The sequence below is a fragment of the Oncorhynchus mykiss genome, chromosome 10 (genome assembly GCF_057628025.1).
Source record: "Oncorhynchus mykiss isolate SJ-2025 chromosome 10, ASM5762802v1, whole genome shotgun sequence".
NCBI classification, from domain to species: Eukaryota; Metazoa; Chordata; class Actinopteri; order Salmoniformes; family Salmonidae; genus Oncorhynchus; species Oncorhynchus mykiss.
In genome coordinates, this window is record NC_143031.1 from 26,609,015 (window position 1) to 26,631,148 (window position 22,134).

Below are 22,134 nucleotides of genomic sequence, written 5' to 3' on the forward strand. Positions count from 1 at the left end.
TGTTAAAGCTTGCGTTGCTCATGTATAGTCAGAAGACATACATGTGGTATACAAGCACAGCAGCTGTCCAAGTACTTATTATTTACTTAGTGCATGTGGTGGGTAAAACCTCACTTTCCTTTTTGCATTTGGAAGTTGATAAGCCAGCTCATTTGAAATTCCCCAACATGATCTGAATTACAATAACATGATTTAGGTCTTACTGTTGACTACTGAGCATTGTCTGTCATCTTTCACAATCACAAAACCAAACCAAAGCACTTTGACCAGATTTGATTGTCACTCATTAGAATGAATGGTGCTGCTAGGCTCTGTGTGTAGGCTAAGTGAAGCCACCATTTATTATATTTCTCAAGGAAAACAGGCTACTACTTCAATTAATAAGTTATTGGGTCAAATATAATGACATGTTAAAAATGACTCTAGAAAGTCTCTGAATTCCTTGCCTCATTAGAGAAAATTCAAGTTGGCCATTTAACATATTTTCCTCATTTTACAGGAAACCATCTTCTGAAACATTTGCCGAAAAAATTTAAACAGTAATACTTACACAAGAGGAAGAGCCTATAATCATGAATAGATTAGCCCTCTCATAACTTAGTGATGAGTGGCCTCGTTTGACCTACGTTTTTTCCCCTAACCGGCAGGTTTCATAAGACATCTTAATAAGAAACCGTTAAACAGGCACTGAATGACAAGCAATATCCCAATTTAGATAGTTGTCATGGCTAACCAGCCCCATTGACACGTTTAATGCTGCAGGGCATCGGAATGGCACAATTATTGAGATTATAGCATCAAAAGTGGAGGGAGGTCAATGGGGGATTCATAATGAACATGCAATTCAAGAATAATTGGTGCTCTGGAGCGCAGCCATCAACAGGATATTGAGTAAAGCGAAGAGACGGTATAAAGGACTATATCAATAGTGTGTTTGTGTCTGTATCATGGTGGTGGAGGGAGGGCTGGTACATCTCGTACTGCAGCTCCATTTGGAAGATTATCCTGAAAATGTGCAGAACCAACGAGCAGCTGGTGCGCTGCAGAAACAATATGGCGTACTGTACCTTAAGGGTTCCAGCAACTATGTCTAAGCATGGACGTTGAATAAAATCTGCTGCTTTGAGGTGTAACACACACCGGTCTCTCAAACTACAACACAGACAAAAATAGTGTTTATAGAAATTGTAGAGAAGAAGTTCTATAATTATCCTGCTTGGAAACCATTACAAACTGTTGTTCCTGTCATGCACTCTACATTTCAAAAGTGTCCAGAGCCTTTATTCAAATTCAATTCGACAAAGTGCAACATCTGCATTTCTCTCGCTACAGCAGTTTAATAATGTATTCAATGAAGACATACAAGGGGTGGATTCAAATACATATAAACTGGTTGAGAATGCCCAGCCGCCCAAGATGGAGACAAATTGAGTGGAGTACAGCAATTGTTGTAGGTGTTACTCAGACCCAACAATTACTCAGCTTCAGGAAGCCCCCTCCTGATCCTGACACTATACCAATCACTGGCCCAGTGTCTTTACACAACCTGAACTAAACCAGGCAGGGGAGTGGGCTACCGAGGATGTGAAGCCTTGAATGGGGGCCTGAGACTGTGACATCATTAAAGGGGGCTCACAGTGCAGTCGATAGGTACATCAGTGGCTGATTACTCTCTCACAGCTGAGACCCCTGAGCAAGACACAGGAGAAAAACACTGACGTGCTCAAACGCAGGAATTTCAACGAACAACAGCAACAGCCCAAAGGTGAATGGAGAGAAAGGCAGGCAGACACCCACACACAGTCCTAGCTGAGCACATTTATGTAACCCACGCCCCAGCGCCAGGGCCGATTTCACTGTGTGTGTGTGTGTGTGTGTGTGCATGCATGTTTGTGTGTGCCTCTGTGTGTCTGTGCTTGTGGGCACATGTGCGTGTGTAACGGAGATAGGAACAGCTAGCTTAAAATGTCGGCAATGTTGCTATTGAATTGGAGATCTGTGAGGCTCAGAGTCCTTTAGCTAGCTGTTTCAGACTGCATCTGTTATCAATCAGGAGCAGACTTTCACTTTAAATCCCCCAATAAATTACAGTAAGTCAGTGCAAGGTGGCAGTGAGAGGGAGAAGGGTCTGTCTGTTAAGTCAGGGAGGACATTTATAACTGGAAAGACACCCAACTTACTACTGATGTTTAGTATGGATAGGCCTGGCAATGGGGTTATCTTCAAACCCTATCCTGAATGAACACTAACTCCCACTTGGACTGTGGCAATGACAATTAATAAGGACATTGGTGATGCAGAGGGAGAGATTAGAAAGAGAAATCCCCCTTCTAAAGTCCTGACTCACATCTGAGGAGCAAACTCTTCTTCCTCATTCCTAACACTCAAGTTCATTGCATCGCGTGTGTGTGTGTGATTGTGTGTGTGTGTGTGTGCGTGCATGTGTGCGTCTGTCTGCACGTGAGTAAGACAAACCTGGAACATAAATGTCTGGGGGACACGTAGTCTATGACCACACAGTCTCCTCATCCTGCTGTGGCTACATGTGTGTATGTGTTTGTGTTGCATACTGTACATTCACAGCCCTCATAACACAGAACAGGTCAGCCGTGAAAATGGCCACAAGCTGGTCCTGCTTCTCATCATGCCCTCCACAACCTTGTGACCCCTTCCCTGTCACCCGAAACATTCTCCTTCACGCCACTGCTGCTCCGGTCTGTACATGCCCTGGGCTGAATGACAAGGCACCGCTCCCACTATCCATCTGCAATGACATCAGTTGAGCATGCAATACAGGCCACTGCCACCTCCACAATAACACACTGGAGAAATGATTCAACAATGAGTCTGGCCTCACAATGTTCACATCACCAGTTTTTACAAAGTATAGAAGTCTAGTAGAACCTTCAAATTAGGGGGAATGGAGTAAATTGATGGTTTCAAATGTTATCTGTGGTTGCACCTGTCTATTTAGGTAAATCTGACTTGAATGTAGATAATATCAGCTACTTTTCAACAATGACTGTTCTCTACCTAACCTCAGTTATTAGTTTAACATGTAGAGATGAGAAAGACTGGCGCCATATCCACTCAAACTACCAAGGTGTTGGGGCAAAGGGGGACACACAGTAAACTGGTTGCATATTGGGTCTGTGATACCAGAGAGTAGTAATGGCAGTCAGTCAACACCTAAACCCCCCCCCCCCCCCCCTCTCTCCTTTTCTGACAATGTTGGGGTTTGATTATATGCACTGTAAGTTGGCATCTCCATCTGTCCATCTCCGGCTCCTCATATACTTTACTCACAATGGTGCTAATCAGAGACTACAAACGGGACAATTACACATGCAGCCTGGCCCCTCGCAAACAGTCATTATCCAATGAAACAAAGTGTGCCCCCCTCTGCCCTCTTCCCCCGACACCTAGGTGATTTAGCGTTGAAAAACAGAAGCATATGCAGAAATGTACCTCATTCCTACTGTAAATATGGTAGAGGATCTTTGATCTTATGGGCTATTTTGCTTCCACTGGTCCTGGGGCCCTTGTTAGAGTCAACGGCATCATGAACTTTACCAAGTACCAGGACATTTGAGCCAAAAACCCGGTTGCCTCTGCCAGGAAGCTGACACTTGGCCGCAAGGGAATATTCAAGCAAGACAATAACCCCAAGCACTAATCAAAATCCACAAATAAATTGTTAATTGATCACAAAATCAACATTTTGCAATGGCCATCTCAGTCTCCAAACTTGAACCCCATTGAAAACTTGTGGTTTGAATTGAAGAGGGCAGATAAAAGATATCAAGGATCTGGAAAGATTATGTATGGAGGAACAGTCTATGATCCCGCCCAACGTATCCTTCAATATCATAAAATATTGTAGAAAAAGGCTCAGTGTCGTTAAAGGGAGGGTCCTAGAGTATTGGAAACAGGGGTGCCAATAATTTTGAACACTATCTTTTTAATTACTTAAAATATATTTCTCTGAACAGTTGCTAGTATAAAATAATATAATTTCCCCTTTTTTGCATACAATGTAGCTCAGTGTTAGTATTATTTACTTTATACAGTCTTTTTTGCTCATCTATTATCAAGGGTACCAATAATTACGGACCTGACTGTATAATTGACAGAATTTGAGACAAACATGTACCACATGGCAACACCATATCAAAGTATTGGTCATATTAAAAACAATCAAAATAGAACATGTGCTCCTACGTACAATAAATCTCCCTCTGTAAGAACAGAGTTCTCGCCTAAAGTAAAGCAACTACCCACAAGCAGAATTGTTGGAAGATAATAGCTCTAATAATCAGATAGCTATTGGCTGGTGTGGCCTGCTGTTTAGATAATAGAGCTTACATAACCACAGTGGGCTTTCCTGCTTGCTCACTTCGTATGCTCACAGAGAGTCAAGCTTTACACTCTCTGTCTCTGTCTGTCTTACACACACGCACACAGACACACACACAAACACACACATGCACACAGTAACCGCAGTTGCCACGGCAACCTTACAAACCATCACTGTCGCTTAGAGAGGGAGATAGAAGCAGAAGGAGGGAGGAGGGTGGACTTTTCTTCATGTTCCAACAACAAGATGGGGAATGATCCTTGTCTGCAGCTCTTTTTCCATGTCTAACCGAAATATTCACTGTTCTTTGATACAGATACGGTAGAAGTGATGAAGAGCACTGCTCTAAAGTATTACCTCTGTTGGTAATGGTACCCGAGGTATAGTGCATCTGGGATAGTTACCACTGGTATTGATTTAAGTGAAGTGGAAAGGGCCAAATGCAGCAAACCAGAAGCCTGCTTCTCTATTGCATCTCTACACTCTTTATTTCAACCTCATCACTCCCTCCACTGACCGAAGAGTAATGTGACTGTTTGACCGAATGGCTGCTGAGACACTGAAGACACATAATCTCATTCTAACTTTCTTTAACATATGTACTATGGGTACAACAAAATCAAACCAGAAACATCAAGAAACATCAACCAACCTATCAGAATAATCGGTCTGATATTGCTATAACGCAGTGCTTTGTGGTGGTACATGTGCTATCTATCATTATGTTATGAATGAATATAGATCATGCAGCCAATGTTGCTTATTGTGGTAATCTCTCAGAGAAACATAGACTGTAATAGATTTATGTTAATTAAACCCAGTCAAAATTTGCTTAACTGCCACTTCATCAAACAGTGTAATCACTGGCTCCTGTCAGTGATTACCATCTGACTTCCTTCCACTGCCTGTGCTGCAGCTACGTATATCTTTTCACTGAAATGCACAAAGCTTAAAAAAATAGAACTGGTTCATTCTGACACCAAATCTCACTTTGTTTGATCTATATATCTTTGTCTGTACCCTAATGGTATGCCAGAGATGTGGTATGCTAGGTACCAAAAATAAGAGAACAAAATCAGCTGGGATGTGTTAGGGCCTGCTGACTGCCCCTCCAGAGTCAGCCAGCCAGCAAAGCCTTCCTCTCTTGGACATTTTAAACAGTTAAGAAACAATGAACAGCAGTATATTGGGATCTAAATGATAACACCAGATCCAATCAGTCAACTCCTCAACACTGTGGGTCCTCAAGTAAGAGGGTCAATGTATTTATTAACAGCTGATAACGACCATTGGGAGATTAGAATGATCAAGCAATTTCCACTGCTTCCAACAATCCCCCCTCTCATCATCTCCTGAGAAACCTTTTGTTGTAAATGCCCACAGGCATGAGAGAGGCGGAAAATATGAATTGTAAAACGTTTTTTTTATTCAAAGAGAGAAGATAATTCACATTTTACAACCCACACAATTACATTAGTATTTTATTGGCCTTTTATCATTGTAGGCTCGACCCTAACTTATGTGCTCTCTGTCACCTCTGAGTCTGCATGGCAAATGGTCCAGAAAAACAAGGGGAAAAAACTCAAGGGCCTATCAGCCCTTCAAGAGGCCAAAATGCCTCTCTCTCTCTCTTACAGCATCAAGCGGACTGACTATTGAAATGTGTGTTAGGGATTCTATTGTATCCATGTTTGGAATTTATCTGAGACTTGTCCCCTGAGGAGAACTCTGTACGTATGATCTCTGTGGTAACTTGTATTCGTTTAGAGTGAATCTCAACACTGCATGCACATTTTTTGCACATTTTTTTTTACATTCCTGTTACTGAGCATTTCTCCTTTGCCAAGATAATCCATTCACCTGACAGGTGTGGCATATCAAGAAACTGATTTTAAAAAACATGATTGTTACATAGGTGTACCTTGTGCTGGGAACAATAAAAGGCCACTCTAAAATGTGCAGTTTTGTCACACAACGCAATGCCACAGATGTCTTAAGTTCTGAGGGAGCGTGCAATTGGAATGCTGACTGCAAGAATGTCCACCAGAGCTCTTTCCAGACAATTGAATGTTAATTTCTCTACCATAAGCTGCTTCCAACATTGTTTAAGATAATTTGGCAGTATGTCCAGCCAGCCTCACAAATGCAGACCATGTGTAATCACAGCAGCTCAGGACCTCCACATCTGATTTCTTCACCTGCAGGATCGTCTGAGACCAGCCACCTGGACAGCTGATGAAACTCTGGGTTTGCACAACTGAAGAATATCTGCTTAAACTGTCAGAAACGTCGTTTTAGAGAATTTGGCCTCAGACCACGTGCATAAACCGTCTCAGGGAATCTGCGTGCTCGTCGTCCTCGTCGTCCTCGTCGACCTGACTGCAGTTCTGCGTCGTAACTGACTTCAGTGGGAAAATGCTCACCTTTGATGGCCACTGACATGCTAGAGAAGTGTGCTCTTCACGGATGAATCCCGATTTCAACTGTACCGGACATATGGCACACTGTGTGTGTGGCGTCTTGTGGGTGAGCGGGTTGCTGATGTCAACCCTGTGAACAGAGTGCCCCATGGGGGCGGTGGGGTTATGGTGTGGGTAGGCATAAGCTACGGACAACAAACACAATTGGATTTTATGGATGGCAATTTGAATATACAGAGATACCATGATGATATCCTGAGGCCCATTGTTGTGCCATTCATCCACCGCCATTACCTCATGTTTCTACATGATAATGCACGGCCCCATGTTGCAAGGATCTGTACAAAATTCCTGGAAGCTGAAAATGTCCCAGTTCTTCCATGGCCTGCATACTCACCAAACAGGTCACCCATTGAGCATGTTTGGGATGCTCTGGATCGACGTGTACGACAACGTGTTCCAGTTACCGCCAATATCCAGCTTCGCACAGCCATTGAAGAGGAGTGGGACAACATTCCACAGGCTACAACCAACAGCCTGATGAACTCTATGCGAAGGAGATGTGTCGCTCTGCATGAGGCAAATGGTGGTGACACGAGATACTGACTGGTTTTATGATCCATGCCACTACCTTTTTTTAAAGGTATCTGTGACCAACAGATGCATATCTGTCTTCCCAGTCATGTGAAATCTGTAGATTAGGGCCTAATTAATTTATTTCAATTGACTGATTTCCTTAAATGAACTGTCTCAGTAAAATCTTTGAAATTGTTGCATGTTACATTTATATTTTAGTTTATTTTCCTTTGACAGACAATTCTCAGAACTTTCTTGATAGCCAATTCCTGTAACTCAACTATAGTCTCTACGAATCCTCTTAATGGAGTCAGATATTCAGTTTTAACTGACTTTGATCATATTAATGGCATAGTCCTATCAAGGGAATTATGTTAGTTATACGGTGCCTTCGGAAAGTATTCAGACCGCTTGAACTTTTCCACATTTTGTTACGTTACAGCCATATTAAAAAATTGATTAAATCTTTTTTTCCCCTTATCAATCTACACACAATACCCCATAATGACAAAGCAAAAACAGGTTTTTAGACATTTTTGCCAATTTATTAAAAATAAAAACAGAAATATCAAATTTACGTAAGTATGCAGATCCTTTACTCAGTACTTTGTTGAAACACCTTTGGGAGCAATTATAGACTCAAGTATTCTTGAGTATGACACTACAAACTTGGCACACCTGTATTTGGGAAGTTTTTCCCATTATTCTCTGCAGATCCTCTCAAGCTCTGTCAGGTTGGATGGGGAGCGGTGCTGCACATGTATTTTAAAGGTCTCTGCAGAGCTGTTCGATTGGGTTCAAGTCCAGGCTCTGGCTGGGCCATTCAAGTACATTCAGAGACTTGTCCCAAAGCCACTCCTGCGTTGTCTTTGCTGTGTGCTTAGGGTCGTTGTCCTGTTGGAAGGTGAACATTCTCCCCAGTCTAAGGTCCTGAGCGCTCTGGAGTCGGTTTTCATCAAGGATCTCTCTGTAATTTGCTCCGTTGATTTTTGCCTCGATCGTGACTAATCTCCCAGTCCCTGCTGCTGAAAAATATCCCCACAGCACGATGCTGCCACCACCAACCTTCACCGTAGGGATGGTGCAAGGGTTCCTCCAGATGTGATGCTTGGCATTCAGGCCAAAGAGTTTAATCTTGGTTTCATCAGACCAGAGAATATTGTTTCTCATGGTCTGAGAGTCCTTTAGGTGCCATTTGGCAAACTCCAAGCAGGCTGTCATGTGCCTATTACTAAGGAGTATCTTCCGTCTGTCTACTCTACCATAAAGGCATAATTGGTGGAGTGCTGCAGAGATGGTTGTCCTTCTGGAAGGTTCTCCCATCTCCACAGAGGAACTCTGGAGCTCTGTCAGAGTGACCAGCGGTTTCTTGATCACCTCCCTGACCAAGGCCCTTCTCACCTGATTGCTCAGTTTGGCCGGACAGCTAGCTCTAGGAAGATTTTTTGGTAGCCTTCCTCAGATCTGTTCCTCGACACAATCCTGTCTCGGAGCTCTACGGACAATTCCTTCGACCTCGTGGCTTGGTTTCTGCTCTGACATGCACTGTCAACTGTGGGACCTTATTTAGACAGGTATGTGCCTTTCCAAATCATGTCCAATCAATTGCATTTACCACAGGTAGACTCAAATCAAGTTGTAGAAACATCTCAAGGATGATCAATGGATACAGGATGCACCTGAGCTCAATTTCGAGTCTCATAGAAAATGGTCTGAACACTTATGTAAATAAGGTATTTCTGTTCTTTGTCTTTAATAAAGTTGCAGAAATGTCTAAAAACCTGTTATCGCTTTGTCATTATGGAGTATTGTGTGTAGATTTCTGAGGAAATTGTTTTTTAAAATCGATTTCAAATCAAATCAAAATGTATTTGTCAACTACACATGGTTAGCAGATGTTAATGCGAGTGTAGCGAAATGCTTGTGCTTCTAGTTCCGACAATGCAGTAATAACCAACGAGTAATCTAACCGAAGAATTTCACAACAGCTACCTTATACACACAAGTGTAAAGGAATGAAGAATATGTACATAAAGATATTTGAATGAGTGGTGGTATAGAACGGCATAGGCAAGATGCAGTAGGTGGTATAGAGTACAGTATATACATATGAGATGAGTAATGTAGGGTATGTAAACATTATATTAAGTGGCATTGTTTAAAGTGGCTAGTGATACATTTTTTACATGTATGGCAGCAGCCACTCAATGTTAGTGGTGGCTGTTTAAGTCTGATGGCCTTGAGATAGAAGCTGTTTTTCAGTCTCTCGGTCCAAGCTTTGATGCACCTGTACTGACCTCGCCTTCTGGGTGATAGCGGGGTGAACGGGCAGTGGCTCGGGTGGCTGTTGTCCTTGATGATCTTTATGGCCTTCCTGTGACATCGGGTGGTGTAGGTGTCCTGGAGGGCAGGTAGTTTGCCCCCGGTGATGTGTTGTGCAGACCTCACTACCCTCTGGAGAGCCTTACGGTTGTGGGCGGAGCAGTTGCCGTACCAGGCGGTGATACAGCCCGACAGGATGCTCTCGATTGTGCATCTGTAGAAGTTTGCGAGTGCTTTTGGTGACATGCCGAATTTCTTCAGCCTCCTGAGATTGAAGAGGCGCTGCTGCGCCTTCTTCACCACGCTGTCTGTGTGGGTGGACCAATTCAGTTTGTCCGTGATGTGTACGTCGAGGAACTGAAAACTTTCTACCCTCTCCACTACTGTCCCGTTGATGTGGATAGGGGGGAGCTCCCTCTGCTGTTTCCTGAAGTCCATGATCATCTCCTTTGTTTTGTTGACGTTGAGTGTGAGTGTGAGGTTATTTTCCTGACACCACATTCCGAGGGCCCTCACTTCCTCCCTGTAGGCAGTCTCGTCGGCTGTTGGTAATCAAGCCTACCACTGTAGTGTCGTCTGCAAACTTGATGATTGAGTTGGAGGCGTGCATGGCCACGCAGTCGTGGGTGAACAGGGAGTACAGGAGAAGGCTCAGAATGCACTCTTGTGGGGCCCCAGTGTTGTGGATCAGCGGGGTGGAGATGTTGTTACCTACCCTTACCACCTGGGGGCGGCCCGTCAGGAAGTCCAGGACCCCGTTGCACAGGGCGGGGTCGAGACCCAGGGTCTCGAGCTTGATGACGAGTTTGGAGGGTACTATGGTGTTAACTGCTGAGCTGTAGTCGATGAACAGCATTCTCACATAGGTATTCCTCTTGTCCAGATGGTTTAGGGCAGTGTGCAGTGTGGTTGCGATTGCGTCGTCTGTGGACCTATTGGGGCGGTAAGCAAATTGGAGTGGGTCTAGGGTGTCAGGTAGGGTGGAGGTGATATGGTCCTTGACTAGTCTCTCAAAGCACTTCATGATGACGGAAGTGAGTGCTACGGGGCGGTAGTCGTTTAGCTCAGTTACCTTAGCTTTCTTGGGAACAGGAACAAAGGTGGCCCTCTTGAAGCATGTGGGAACAGCAGACTGGGATAAGGATTGATTGAATATGTCCATAAACACACCAGCCAGCTGGTCTGCGCATGCTCTGAGGACGAGGCTGGGGATGCCGTCTGGGCCTGCAGCCTTGCGAGGGTTAACACGTTTAAATGTTTTACTCACGTCGGCTGCAGGAAGGAGAGTCTGCAGATTTTGGTAGCGGGCCGTGTCAGTGGCACTGTATTGTCCTCAAAGCGAGCAAAGAAGTTGTTTAGTCTGTCTGGGAGCAAGACATCCTGGCAGAGATGGCCGCCTCGCTTCGTGTTTCTAGGAAACTATGCAGTATTTTGTTTTACACGTGTTATTTATTACATTGGTAGCCCAGGTAATCTTAGGTTTTATTACATAAAGTCGGGAGGAACTACTGGATATAAGAGCAACATCAACTCACCATCATTACGACCAGGAATACGACTTTCCCAAAGCGGATCCTGTGTTTTGCCCATCACCCGGGACAATGGATCGGATACCAGCTGGCGAACCAATACAACAACGCCGGAAAAGGGGCAGATGAAGTGGTCTTCTGGTCAGGCTCCGGAGACTGGCATATTGCGCACTGCTCCTGAGCATACTACTCGCCATTGTCCAGTCTCTTGACAACAAGGTTGATGAAATCCGAGCAAGGGTACATGGCTCACTCAAGACACGCTATCGGAGTCGGTACAGCCAGCTGGTTTCTTCGCGCATCGCGCCGACAGAAACAAACATCCTTCTCTTCTAAGAAGAGGGGCGGGAGGTATGCCTCATGATTAACGAGACGTGGTGTGATCATAACAACATACAGGTACTCAAGTCCTTCTGTTCACCTGACTTAGAATTCCTCACAATCAAATGTCGACCTCATTATCTACCAAGAGAATTATCTTCGATTAAAATGACAGCCGCATATATTCCCCCCCAAGCAGACACATCGATGGCCCTGAACAAACTCTATTTGACTCTATGTAAACTAGAAACCATTTTAGAATAAGGCAGTAACGTAGCAAAATGTGGAAGAAGTCAATGGGTCTGAATACTTTCTGAAGGCACTGTATATAATATAGTCTATACATCAAATATTGTTTCACTACATCATCAAAGTGCTGACATGCTTCAAACCAATATTGGCGGAATCAAATAGAAAATGACAACGGAAAAAGAACAGAGCAATAGGCGAAGAGGCTTCCCCTTTCAAAACAGCAGGCTTCTCTCATTTGAGCTCATGGGTTACTCAGTTGTTCTCAGTTGTTCACCCGGACTCTACCCAAACACGGCTAGAACACACTACTCCACCGGATCCTTGCCGTAAGCTCTGGACCTTGGCACCGGATTACCGCTGCTACCGAGTGGCTATAGTGGCTGACGCCTCTGCCCCGAAGCTAGCACCAGTTAGCCGTGAGACAGGCGCATCTCCCGTATAGAAAACATAATTACTACAACTACAATACCTCTTTCGCCACCTGGCTTATATCCTTAGTCGACACGGCGCCCCGCCACACCACCACGACAGGTCTGCCGACGAATACTCCATCCGCTGTGCCTTCAACCGGCCTCCGTCGGAGCAGACGCTTCTACTAGCCCTGTGCTACTAACTTTAAACATCATGTCGCCCGCATGCTAGCGTATTAACGACTACTCCGCGGCCTCCCTGTTTCATCTATTGCTGCCCCCTGGACCCTATGATCACTTGGCTACATAGTTGATACTCGCTGCACTGTCCATTAATCACGGTACTCCATTCTGTTTATATATTTATTTATTTATTTTTACATTTAATCTTTTTTAAATATTTTTTTTTTTTATCTGCCGGCCCCAGCCGTGGACCCACCTCCCACACATGCGGTGACCTCACCCATTATAACCAGCTTATCCAGAGATACAACCTCTCTTATCATCACTCAGTGCCTGGGCTTACCCCCGCTGTACCCGCACCCCAACATACCCTTGCCTGCACATTGTGCCCTGAATCTATTCTACCGCGCCCAGAAATCTGCTCCTTTAATTCTTTGTCCCCAACGCTCTAGGCGACCAGTTTTGATAGCCTTTAGCCGTACCCTCATCCCACTCCTCCTCTGTTCCTCGGTTGATGTGGAGGTAAACCCAGGCCCCACGTGTCCCCAGGCACCCTCATTTGTTGACTTCTGTGATCGAAAAAACCTTGGTTTCATGCATGTCAACATCAGAAGTCTCCCTAAGTTTGTTTTACTCACTGCTTTAGTACACTCCGCCAACTCTGATGTCCTTACCGTGTCTTAGGAAGGCCACCAACAATTCTGAGATTTCCATACCCAGCTACAAAAGTTTATGTCAAGATAGAACAGCCAAAGGGGCTGGAGTTGCAATCTACTGCAGAGAGAGCCTGCAAAGTTCTGTCATACTTTCTAGGTCTATACCCAAACAGTTTGAACTTCTACATTTAAAAATTAACCTCTCCAGAAATAAGTCTCTCACTGTTGCTGCCTGCTATCAACTCCCCTCCGCTCCCAGCTGTGCCCTGGACATCTAGCTTCAAAGTTCGTTCTGTTAGGTGACCTAAACTGGGATATGCTTAACACACCGGCAGTCCTACAATCTAAGCTAGATGCCCTCAATCTCACACAAATCATCAAGGAACCCACCAGGTACAACTCTAAATCCGTAAACATGGGCACCCTCATAGACATTGTCCTGACCAACTTGCCCTCCAAATACACCTCCGCTGTTTTCAATCAGGATCTCAGCGATCACTGCCTCATTGCCTGTATCCGCTATGGGTTCGCGGTGAAACGGCCACCCCTCATCACTGTCAAACGCTCCCTAAAACAATTCTGCGAGCAGGCCTTTATAATCGACCTGGCCCGGGTATCCTGGAAGGATATTGACCTCATCCTGTCAGTCGGGGATGCCTGGTCATTCTTTAAAAGTAATTTCCTCATCATCTTAGATAAGCATGCCCGGTTAAAAAATGCAGAACTAAGAACAAATATAGCCCTTGGTTCACTCCAGACCTGACTGCCCTCGACCAGCACAAAAACATCCTGTGGCGGACTGCCATAGCATCGAATAGTCCCCGCGATATGCAACTGTTCAGGGAAGTCTGGAACCAATACACGCAGTCAGTCAGGAGAGCAAAGGCTAGCTTTTTCAAGAAGAAATTCGCATCCTGTAGCTCTAACTCCAAAAAGTTTTGGGACACTGTAAAGTCCATGGAGAACAAGAGCACCTCCTCCCAGCTGCCCACTGCACTGAGGCTAGGTAAGCATGTCTCACGGGCTGGCCAAGCCTTCCTCCTGGCTACTCCAACCCCGGCCAACAGCTCCGCACCCCCCGCAGCTACTCGCCCAAGCCTCCCCAGCTTGTCCTTCACCCATATCCAGACAGCAGATGTTCTGAAAGAGCTGCAAAACCTGGACCAATACAAATCAGCTGGGCTAGACAATCTGGACCCTCTCTTTCTAAAACTATCCGCCGCCATTGTCGCAACCCCTATTACCAGCCTGTTCAACCTCTCTTTCGTATCGTCCGAGATCCCTAAAGATTGGAAAGCTGCCGCGGTTATCCCCCTCTTCAAAGGGGGTGACACGTTAGATCCAAACTGTTACAGACCTATATCCATCCTGACCTGCCTATCTAAAGTCTTCGAAAGCCAAGTTAAAAAACAGATCACTGACCATTTCGAATCCCACTGTACCTTCTCCACTGTGCAATCCGGCTTCCGAGCCGGTCACGGGTGCACCTCAGCCACGCTCAAGGTACTAAACGATATCATAACTGCCATCGATAAAAGACAATACTGTGCAGCCGTCTTCATCGACCTAGCCAAGGCTTTCGACTCTGTCAATCACCGTATTCTCATCGTCAGACTCAATAGCCTTGGTTTTTCTGACGACTGCCTACTACTACTTTGTAGACAGAGTTCAGTGTGTCAAATCAGAGGGCATGTTGTCTGGACCTCTGGCCGTCTCTATGGGGGTACCACAGGGTTCAATTCTCGGGCCGACTCTTTTCTCTGTAAACATCAATGATGTCGCTCTTGCTGCGGGCGATTCCCTGATCCACCTCTACGCAGACGACACCATTCTGTATACTTATGGCCCTTCCTTGGACACTGTGCTCACTAACCTCCAAATGAGCTTCAATGCCATACAACACTCCTTCCTTGGCCTCCAACTGCTCTTAAACGCTAGTAAAACCAAATGCATGCTTTTCAACCGTTCGCTGCCCACACCCGCCCGCCCGACTAGCATCACCACACTGGACGGTTCCGACCTAGAGTATGTGGACTACTATAAATACCTAGGTGTCTGGCTAGACAGTAAACTCTCCTTCCAGACTCATATTAAACATCTCCAATCCAAAATCAAATCTAGAATTGGCTTTCTATTTTGCAACAAAGCCTCCTTCACTCACGCCGCCAAACTTACCCTAGTAAAACTGACTTTCCTACCGATCCTTGACTTCGGCGATGTCATCTACAAAATAGCTTCCAACACTCTACTCAGCAAACTGGATGCAGTCTATCACAGTGCCATCCGTTTTGTTACCAAATCACCTTATACCACCCACCACTGCGACCTGTATGCTCTAGTCGGCTGGCCCTCGCTACATATTCGTCGCCAGACCCACTGGCTCCAGGTAATCTATAAGTCTATGCTAGGTAAAGCTCCGCCTTATCTCAGTTCACTGGTCACGATAACAACACTCCCCCGTAGCACACGTTCCAGCAGGTATATTTCACTGATCATCCCCAAAAACAACACCCCATTTGGCCGCCTTTCCTTCCAGTTCTCTGCTGCCAGTGATTGGAACAAATTGCAAAAATCGCTGAAGTTGGAGACTTTTATTTCCCTCACCAACTTTAAACATCAACTATCTGAGCAGCTAACCGATCACTGCAGCTGTACATAGTCCATCTGTAAATTGCCCACCCAATCTACCTACCTCATCCCCATACTGTTTTTATTTTATTTACTTTTCTGCTCTTTTGCATACCAGTATCTCTACTTGCACATCATCATCTGCTCATTTATCACTCCAGTGTTAATCTGCTAAATTGTAATTATTCGCTCCTATGGCCTATTTATTGCCTACCTCCTCATTCCTTTTGCACACACTGTATATAGACTTTCTTTTCTCTACTGTGTCATTGACTTGTTTGTGTTATTGGCTTGTTTATTGTTTACTCCATGTGTAACTCTGTGTTGTTGTCTGTGTCACACTGCTTTGCTTTATCTTGGCCAGGTCGAACTTGTTCTCAACTAGCCTACCTGGTTAAATAAAGGTGATATAAATACATACAATATTATTATTTTATGACTCATTTACATGTATCAGCTGATATCATCCATAAAGAGAAAAAAGGAGGAAATGGAAAGACGGAGGAAAGAGATTGATATGTTTGGCCTGCCCTCCAGATCCGAGCCAGAGAGTTACAGGATGAGTCAAGAAGCGGGGGACAGATATCTCTCAGAGCAGTTTCATAGCAGGATCATTTCTAGTTCACTCTTTGACCCAACCTTTAATGGGCATGTTATGAGTGGATGTATTTGAGCTCCCATTTTCATAGGATTTTCTGTCTGTTATTTATAAAATAACAGTATCAGAAACTACAGTGTAATGATTTCTTACATTACAACTCAAGGCCAGACAAACTCTCACTGCACCCTGTGCGATGAAAAATAGAACACTATACAACAAACAAACCATACTTTTCATTTAAATGGTCTTTGTGCAAATCATATAAGCTCACTCACACGCCATACAGTACAACACCCTGCATTTATTGAACTCTTAGGTCCGTATAGAACCAGTTTCAAGGATGCCATATACAGAAGTATTGTTCCAGAAAACATCCTGAAATGTGCTTAGTGTTGGCATTTTGTTGGCAGCATTTTTTAACAAGGTCCTGTATTTTGTAACGTGTGTGCACAGCTTCTGACAAGCTGCCAAATTCGGTCATGTCTATCTCTCTTTAGGGCTGCCCTGTTAGGTTCCGGTGTGAACCAGGTGTGGAGACCTGCTTCTCACCCCACTAAGTCACTTAGCTGCTTTTCTGCCACCTCCAAAAAGAGCCTTAGAAAATCCTCACTGCAACTTCTTTGAAACAGTGTTTTAATTTATGAAAATGCCTGCTTGTGTTTATCCTTTTATTCTGACCACCATGTCTTGCTTCCAAATTGTCTCGGACGGTTTTGTTTTGTCTGAGTGAGATTCAAGCAGGCTGGTAAACATAACCTTCAAATATTTTTGGGGCATTGTCTGCAAGCAAGATGCACAATACATCTGGTATTTGGACTGGAAGTAATTAGTCTGGAATTCTGGATAGGGCAGTGCATTTGATTTCAGTAACACATGGATATGCACTGAGGTCAAGCCAAATCAAATGCAGTAAAGCTAGACTAACCAACAAACTAACCAGCAATTTGAAGCACGAAAAACATACAGGTCTTTTTCACCTCACAATGGATACCGTGAGTAAGCTTGTGTCAAATAGTGTGTGTGTAATATGTGTGTGTTTTCATATCAATGCTAAAGGAAATACATGTGTGCTATCTGTAACCTGTGTGCACACCTGGCTGCACTGTGCCTCATAGTTTTATTCCACACTGAAGACTATGGCCTCTTTACTGCTTGTGTAATCAGGCAAAAGTGTCTGCAGACAGTGTTTTCAATGGTCCATGTGGTTACACAACCAGGGATGCACCTGCCTTTTCCTATTGGTAATGAAATCTGATCTTATTTGCATCTCCCCCACAATAAGCCTATTGTGCAGCCCATAACCTAACAAAGGACTGTGGGGCAACACCATGGTGCACACAAGGGCTGAATCTAGATTAATTGAATTATATCGCCTTGTCTGTTTTCCCTCATGCCTTTCAATGACTCCCTCTCAAACCTCAGTGGAAAATAAGGTAAAAAAAGACAAGAAGCACATATGAATGCATTATTATGATAAGAGATGAAACATCCTTGTTCACTTCTGAATAAACCATTAACTGCTAATGCAAATCAGAGGTAACATGTAACGGGATGATGAGCATATGCATATACTTTGCTACTGTATGAAATTGCTATAATTACTATAATTGTCATAGTTAATACAACACCCACACACAAATTAAATATGTATTATTAAACTGGAGCAACATTTAAGTTTAAAGTTTCAGTTTGACAGTTTGAATTTCAGTGGAATCTGTGATTAGGAAACAAAGAGAAGGAAAAGTTGATGAATTAAACCTGTAATTTATATGTTTGATGCTGCTTACCTGTAGCCTCCACCATGCCCTCCAGAATGACCACAATCTCCAGGTCCTCTTTGTCAAGGTCAGCCTGGGAGATCTCCCAGAAGGGGCTGTTCTGATTGATTTCATGGCAGATGATGAGCGGGGACACCAGGAAGAGCCTGTCATCCCCTGTGTCATAACCCACATTCATGTCTGTCTGGTTGAGGGGTATGAACTCCCCTTCCTTGGTCTGCTTGGACTTGATCAGCTTGGCCCTGATTGAGGCCTCCACGATGTGTGAGTTCCGAAGGTCCCCTACCCTGAACATCAGACACAGCCGGCCATCCCTTACGGAGATGACAGCGCTGGTGGAGAACACTAATGTTTCTGCCCGCTTCTTCGGTTGTGAGATCTTGACAAACATACAGCCCACCATGAAGGCATTAACTATGGACCCCAGCACTGACTGAATCAACAGCAGAAGGATCCCCTCTGGGCATTGGTCTGTTATAACCCTATAACCGTACCCTATGGTTGTCTCTGTCTCTATGGAGAAGAGAAAAGCTGAGACAAAACCGTTGAGATTATTGACACAGGGAGTCCACTGGTTGTCCCCTATGTGTTCCAGGTCGCCACGGACATAGGCGATGAGCCACCATGCGAAGCCAAATAAGAGCCATGTCACTGTGTACACCAAGACAAAGATGAAGAGGTTGAACCTCCACTTGAGGTCCACCAGTGTGGTGAAGATGTCCGTCAGGTAGCGATAGGTCTCCTGGACGTTGCCATGGTGGACATTACATTTGCCGTCCTTACGGACGTACCTCTGGACCTTCCTCTTTGCCCGCACCTGGTCTACCAGCTGCTTGGGCAGGTCCTCGCGAGCCTGCTTGGGTAGCTTGGGCTTTCGGGTGGTGACTGCCGGACTTTCCACATCCTGCTCCATTGGGGCTTCAAGAAGGAGTCAAGCCTACAGGGAGAGAGAGAGAGAGAAGACAACAAAAGAAAAGGGCAGGTAAGACAGAGGCACAACTACTGAACTGCAACACCTTAAACTTTTAGATGGTAATTTCATCCCAAATCCCACAATGTCTCACTCTAAATGTTGTAGACAGATGGTAGGATCTTGCTACAGTTTGATTTATTTTGTAAAATACAGACTTTCTTTTTCTCTTAGAAAACCTGTAAACTAACTTCCTAGTCTTCATACAGTGCAATACAATATATTTTTAATGTCTATTTGACTAATTTGTCATTGCATAATACACTGACAATCTTAGACAGATTTCAATCATGAGGGGCCTTTAAGTAAAGAAAGTTAATCTGTCAGGTTAATACACTGGTTCTGCAATGCTATTTTCTATACTCTCCAAATTGCATGATATTTACCAAAGCAATTTCCCATGCTTTGAACACAGTCATAACAGCAGGTGGGGATACTGACAACGCACTTTTGAAGAGCCTCTTCAATTTACAACATTTTCTGTCGTGCTTCAAATTTTAAGAGGTTGGCGGAGTGTTATATGGAATTTTTCACCAGCTAAAAATAGAATCATGGAGGAGGTACTGGTTAGGTCATCATGAGCTGAGAGGAGCGATGAGTAAGGTTATAGTGAGGCTTCTGCCCAACACTAACTATCTCCACATGGGGTCCTTTGAGGGCTGATGGACGGTCGTCCAGTTGAACCATGACCACATCTTCTCACTCAGTGCATTTCCAGATACTATCAGATTAGAGAGCTGTCACAATCCATTCTGTCTCTGAGAGAACTTCTAAGAAGACAATAAATGCTCACAATGTTGTAATTAAAGCTAATCCATTCCACTTAGTCGGCTGGGTCAAGAATCCAATGAGGGTTTCTGCCCTTCTACCTCATTTAGTCTCGACTGGTAGTGAGAGGTTAAATTGGGATGACTAGATTATGGAATTGTTTGCAATATTTGTTGCTTTTCCACAATACTTTTCACAAGCATTTCTCTACACCCGCAATAACATCTGCTAAACACGTGTATGTGACCAATAACATTTGATTTGATTTATCTATGCAATTCCACTTACTTTATTCTGCTGTCACAGGACTTTTTTTTCTATCCAAAGTACTATATTTGTTGAAGGTCTCTAAGCTCAAGTGTTTTGCTTTCAATAAAGATATATACTAGGGCAGTCACTTCACTCCACACTACTGAAAAAACCCAGCATACATTTCAAGCTAGACCATGCTGGTTTTATGCTGGTCTACTGTTTGCTGGTCAGTGCTGGTCTGATGCTGGTCAACCTGGTCTGACCAGCATGGTCTAGCTGGTCTAAGCTTCATGGTCTAGCTGGTTTTGCTGGTGCACAGCCTTCGCTGTGTTTTGGACACATACCAGCTCATGCTGTTGATGCTGGTATGCTGGTGACCAAGCCGGTCCATGCTGGTCTAGTACACTGGCAGAGTATGTGTCTATATTGTCAGCAAAACACTTGAGCTTAGAAACCTTTAATAAATATGAAAACACAATGAAGGCACCAGCAAAAACACAGCGAAGGCTGGTCATCAGCATACTAGCACCTACAGTGCATTCGGAAAGTATTCAGACATCTTGTCTTTTTTTGTTACATTACTGCCTTATTCTAAAATGGATTAAATACATTTATCTGCTCATCAATCTACACACAATACTCCATAATGACAAAGGGAACACAAATGTAGCAAATTTCTTTAAAATAAAACACAGAAATAACTTATTTACATAAGTATTGAGACCCTTTGCTATGAGACTCGAAATTGAGCTCAGGTGCATCCTGTTTTCATTGATCATCCTTGAGATGTTTCTACAACTTGATTGGAGTCCACCTGTGGTAAATTCAATTGATTGGAGATGATTTGGAAAGGCACACAACTGTCTATATAAGGTCCCACAGTTGACAGTGCATGTCAGAGCAAAAACCAAGCCATGAGGTTGACGGAATTGTCCGTAGAGCTCTGAGACAGGATTGTGTCCAGGCACAGATCTGGGGAAGGATACCAAAACAATTCTGCAGCATTAAAGGTCCCCAAGAACACAGTGGCATCAATCATTCTTAATGGAAAAAAGTTTGGAACCAACAAGACCAAGGGAGGTGGGAGGTAACCAAGAACCCGATGGTCACTCTTGTGGAGCTCCAGAGTTCTTCTGTGGAGATGGGAGAACCTTCCAGAAGGACAACCATCTCTGCAGCACTCCACCAATTAGGCCTTTACGGTAGAGTGGTCAGACTGATGCCACTCCTCAGTAAAAGGCACATGACAGCTTGCTTGTAGTTTGCCAAAAGGCCCCTTAAGGACTCTCAGACCATGAGAAACAAGATTCCCGAAGGCCGAGCATCGCGACTTGAGGAAACCTGGCACCATCACTCGGTGAAGAATGGTGGTGGCAGCATCATGCTGTGCAATGTTTTTCAGCAGCAGGGGCTGGGAGACTAGTCAGGACTGAGGGAAAGATGAATGGAGCAAAGTACAGAGAGATCCTTAATGAAAACCTGCTCCAGAGTGCTCAGGACCTCAGACTGGAGCGAATGTTCACTTACCAACAGGACAATGACTCTAAGCACACAGCCAAGACAACGCAGGAGTGGCTTTGGGACAAATCTCTGAATGTCCTTGAGTGGCCCAGCCAGAGCCCGGACTTGAACCCGATCGAACATCTCTGGAGAGACCTGCAAATAGCTGTGCAGCAACGCTCCCCATCCAACCTGACAGAGCTTGAGAGGATCTGCAGAGAATAATGGGAGAAACCCCCCAAATACAGGTGTGCCAAGCCTGAAGCGTCATACCCAAGAACACTCAAAGTTGTAATGGCTGCCAAAGGTGCTTCAACAAAGTACTGACTAAAGGGTATGAATACTTATGTAAATGTCATATTTCTGCTTTTTATCTTTCTGCTTTGTCATTATGGGTTATTGTGTGTAGATTGATGAGGGAAAAACAAATATTTAATCCCTTTTAGAATATGGCTGTAACGTAACAAAATGGAAAAAGTCAAGGCATCTGAATACTTTCTGAATGCACTGTATGCTGGACCAGCCTTTGCTGGTCTATGCTGTTTTCTTCAGCAGGACAATTCACCTTTACTGCTCCTGGGTTTTAAAATCTCCATGTGTGTCAAACTGCT

At 44.2% G+C, this 22,134-nt stretch overlaps 1 protein-coding gene across 2 annotated transcripts in view; it reads right to left on the reverse strand.

The window, feature by feature from the left end:
- The window catches only part of LOC110533559 (potassium inwardly rectifying channel subfamily J member 6), a 105,691-nt gene that overhangs the window by 4,365 nt on the left and 79,192 nt on the right, over nucleotides 1-22,134 (reverse strand). For both annotated transcript variants that reach the window (XM_021617892.3, XM_021617893.3), the window contains exon 2: nucleotides 18,043-18,970. In XM_021617892.3, coding sequence (XP_021473567.1) covers nucleotides 18,043-18,946 — 904 coding nt within the window. In that variant the 5' untranslated portion in view covers nucleotides 18,947-18,970. The remainder of the gene's footprint in view (nucleotides 1-18,042; nucleotides 18,971-22,134) is intronic.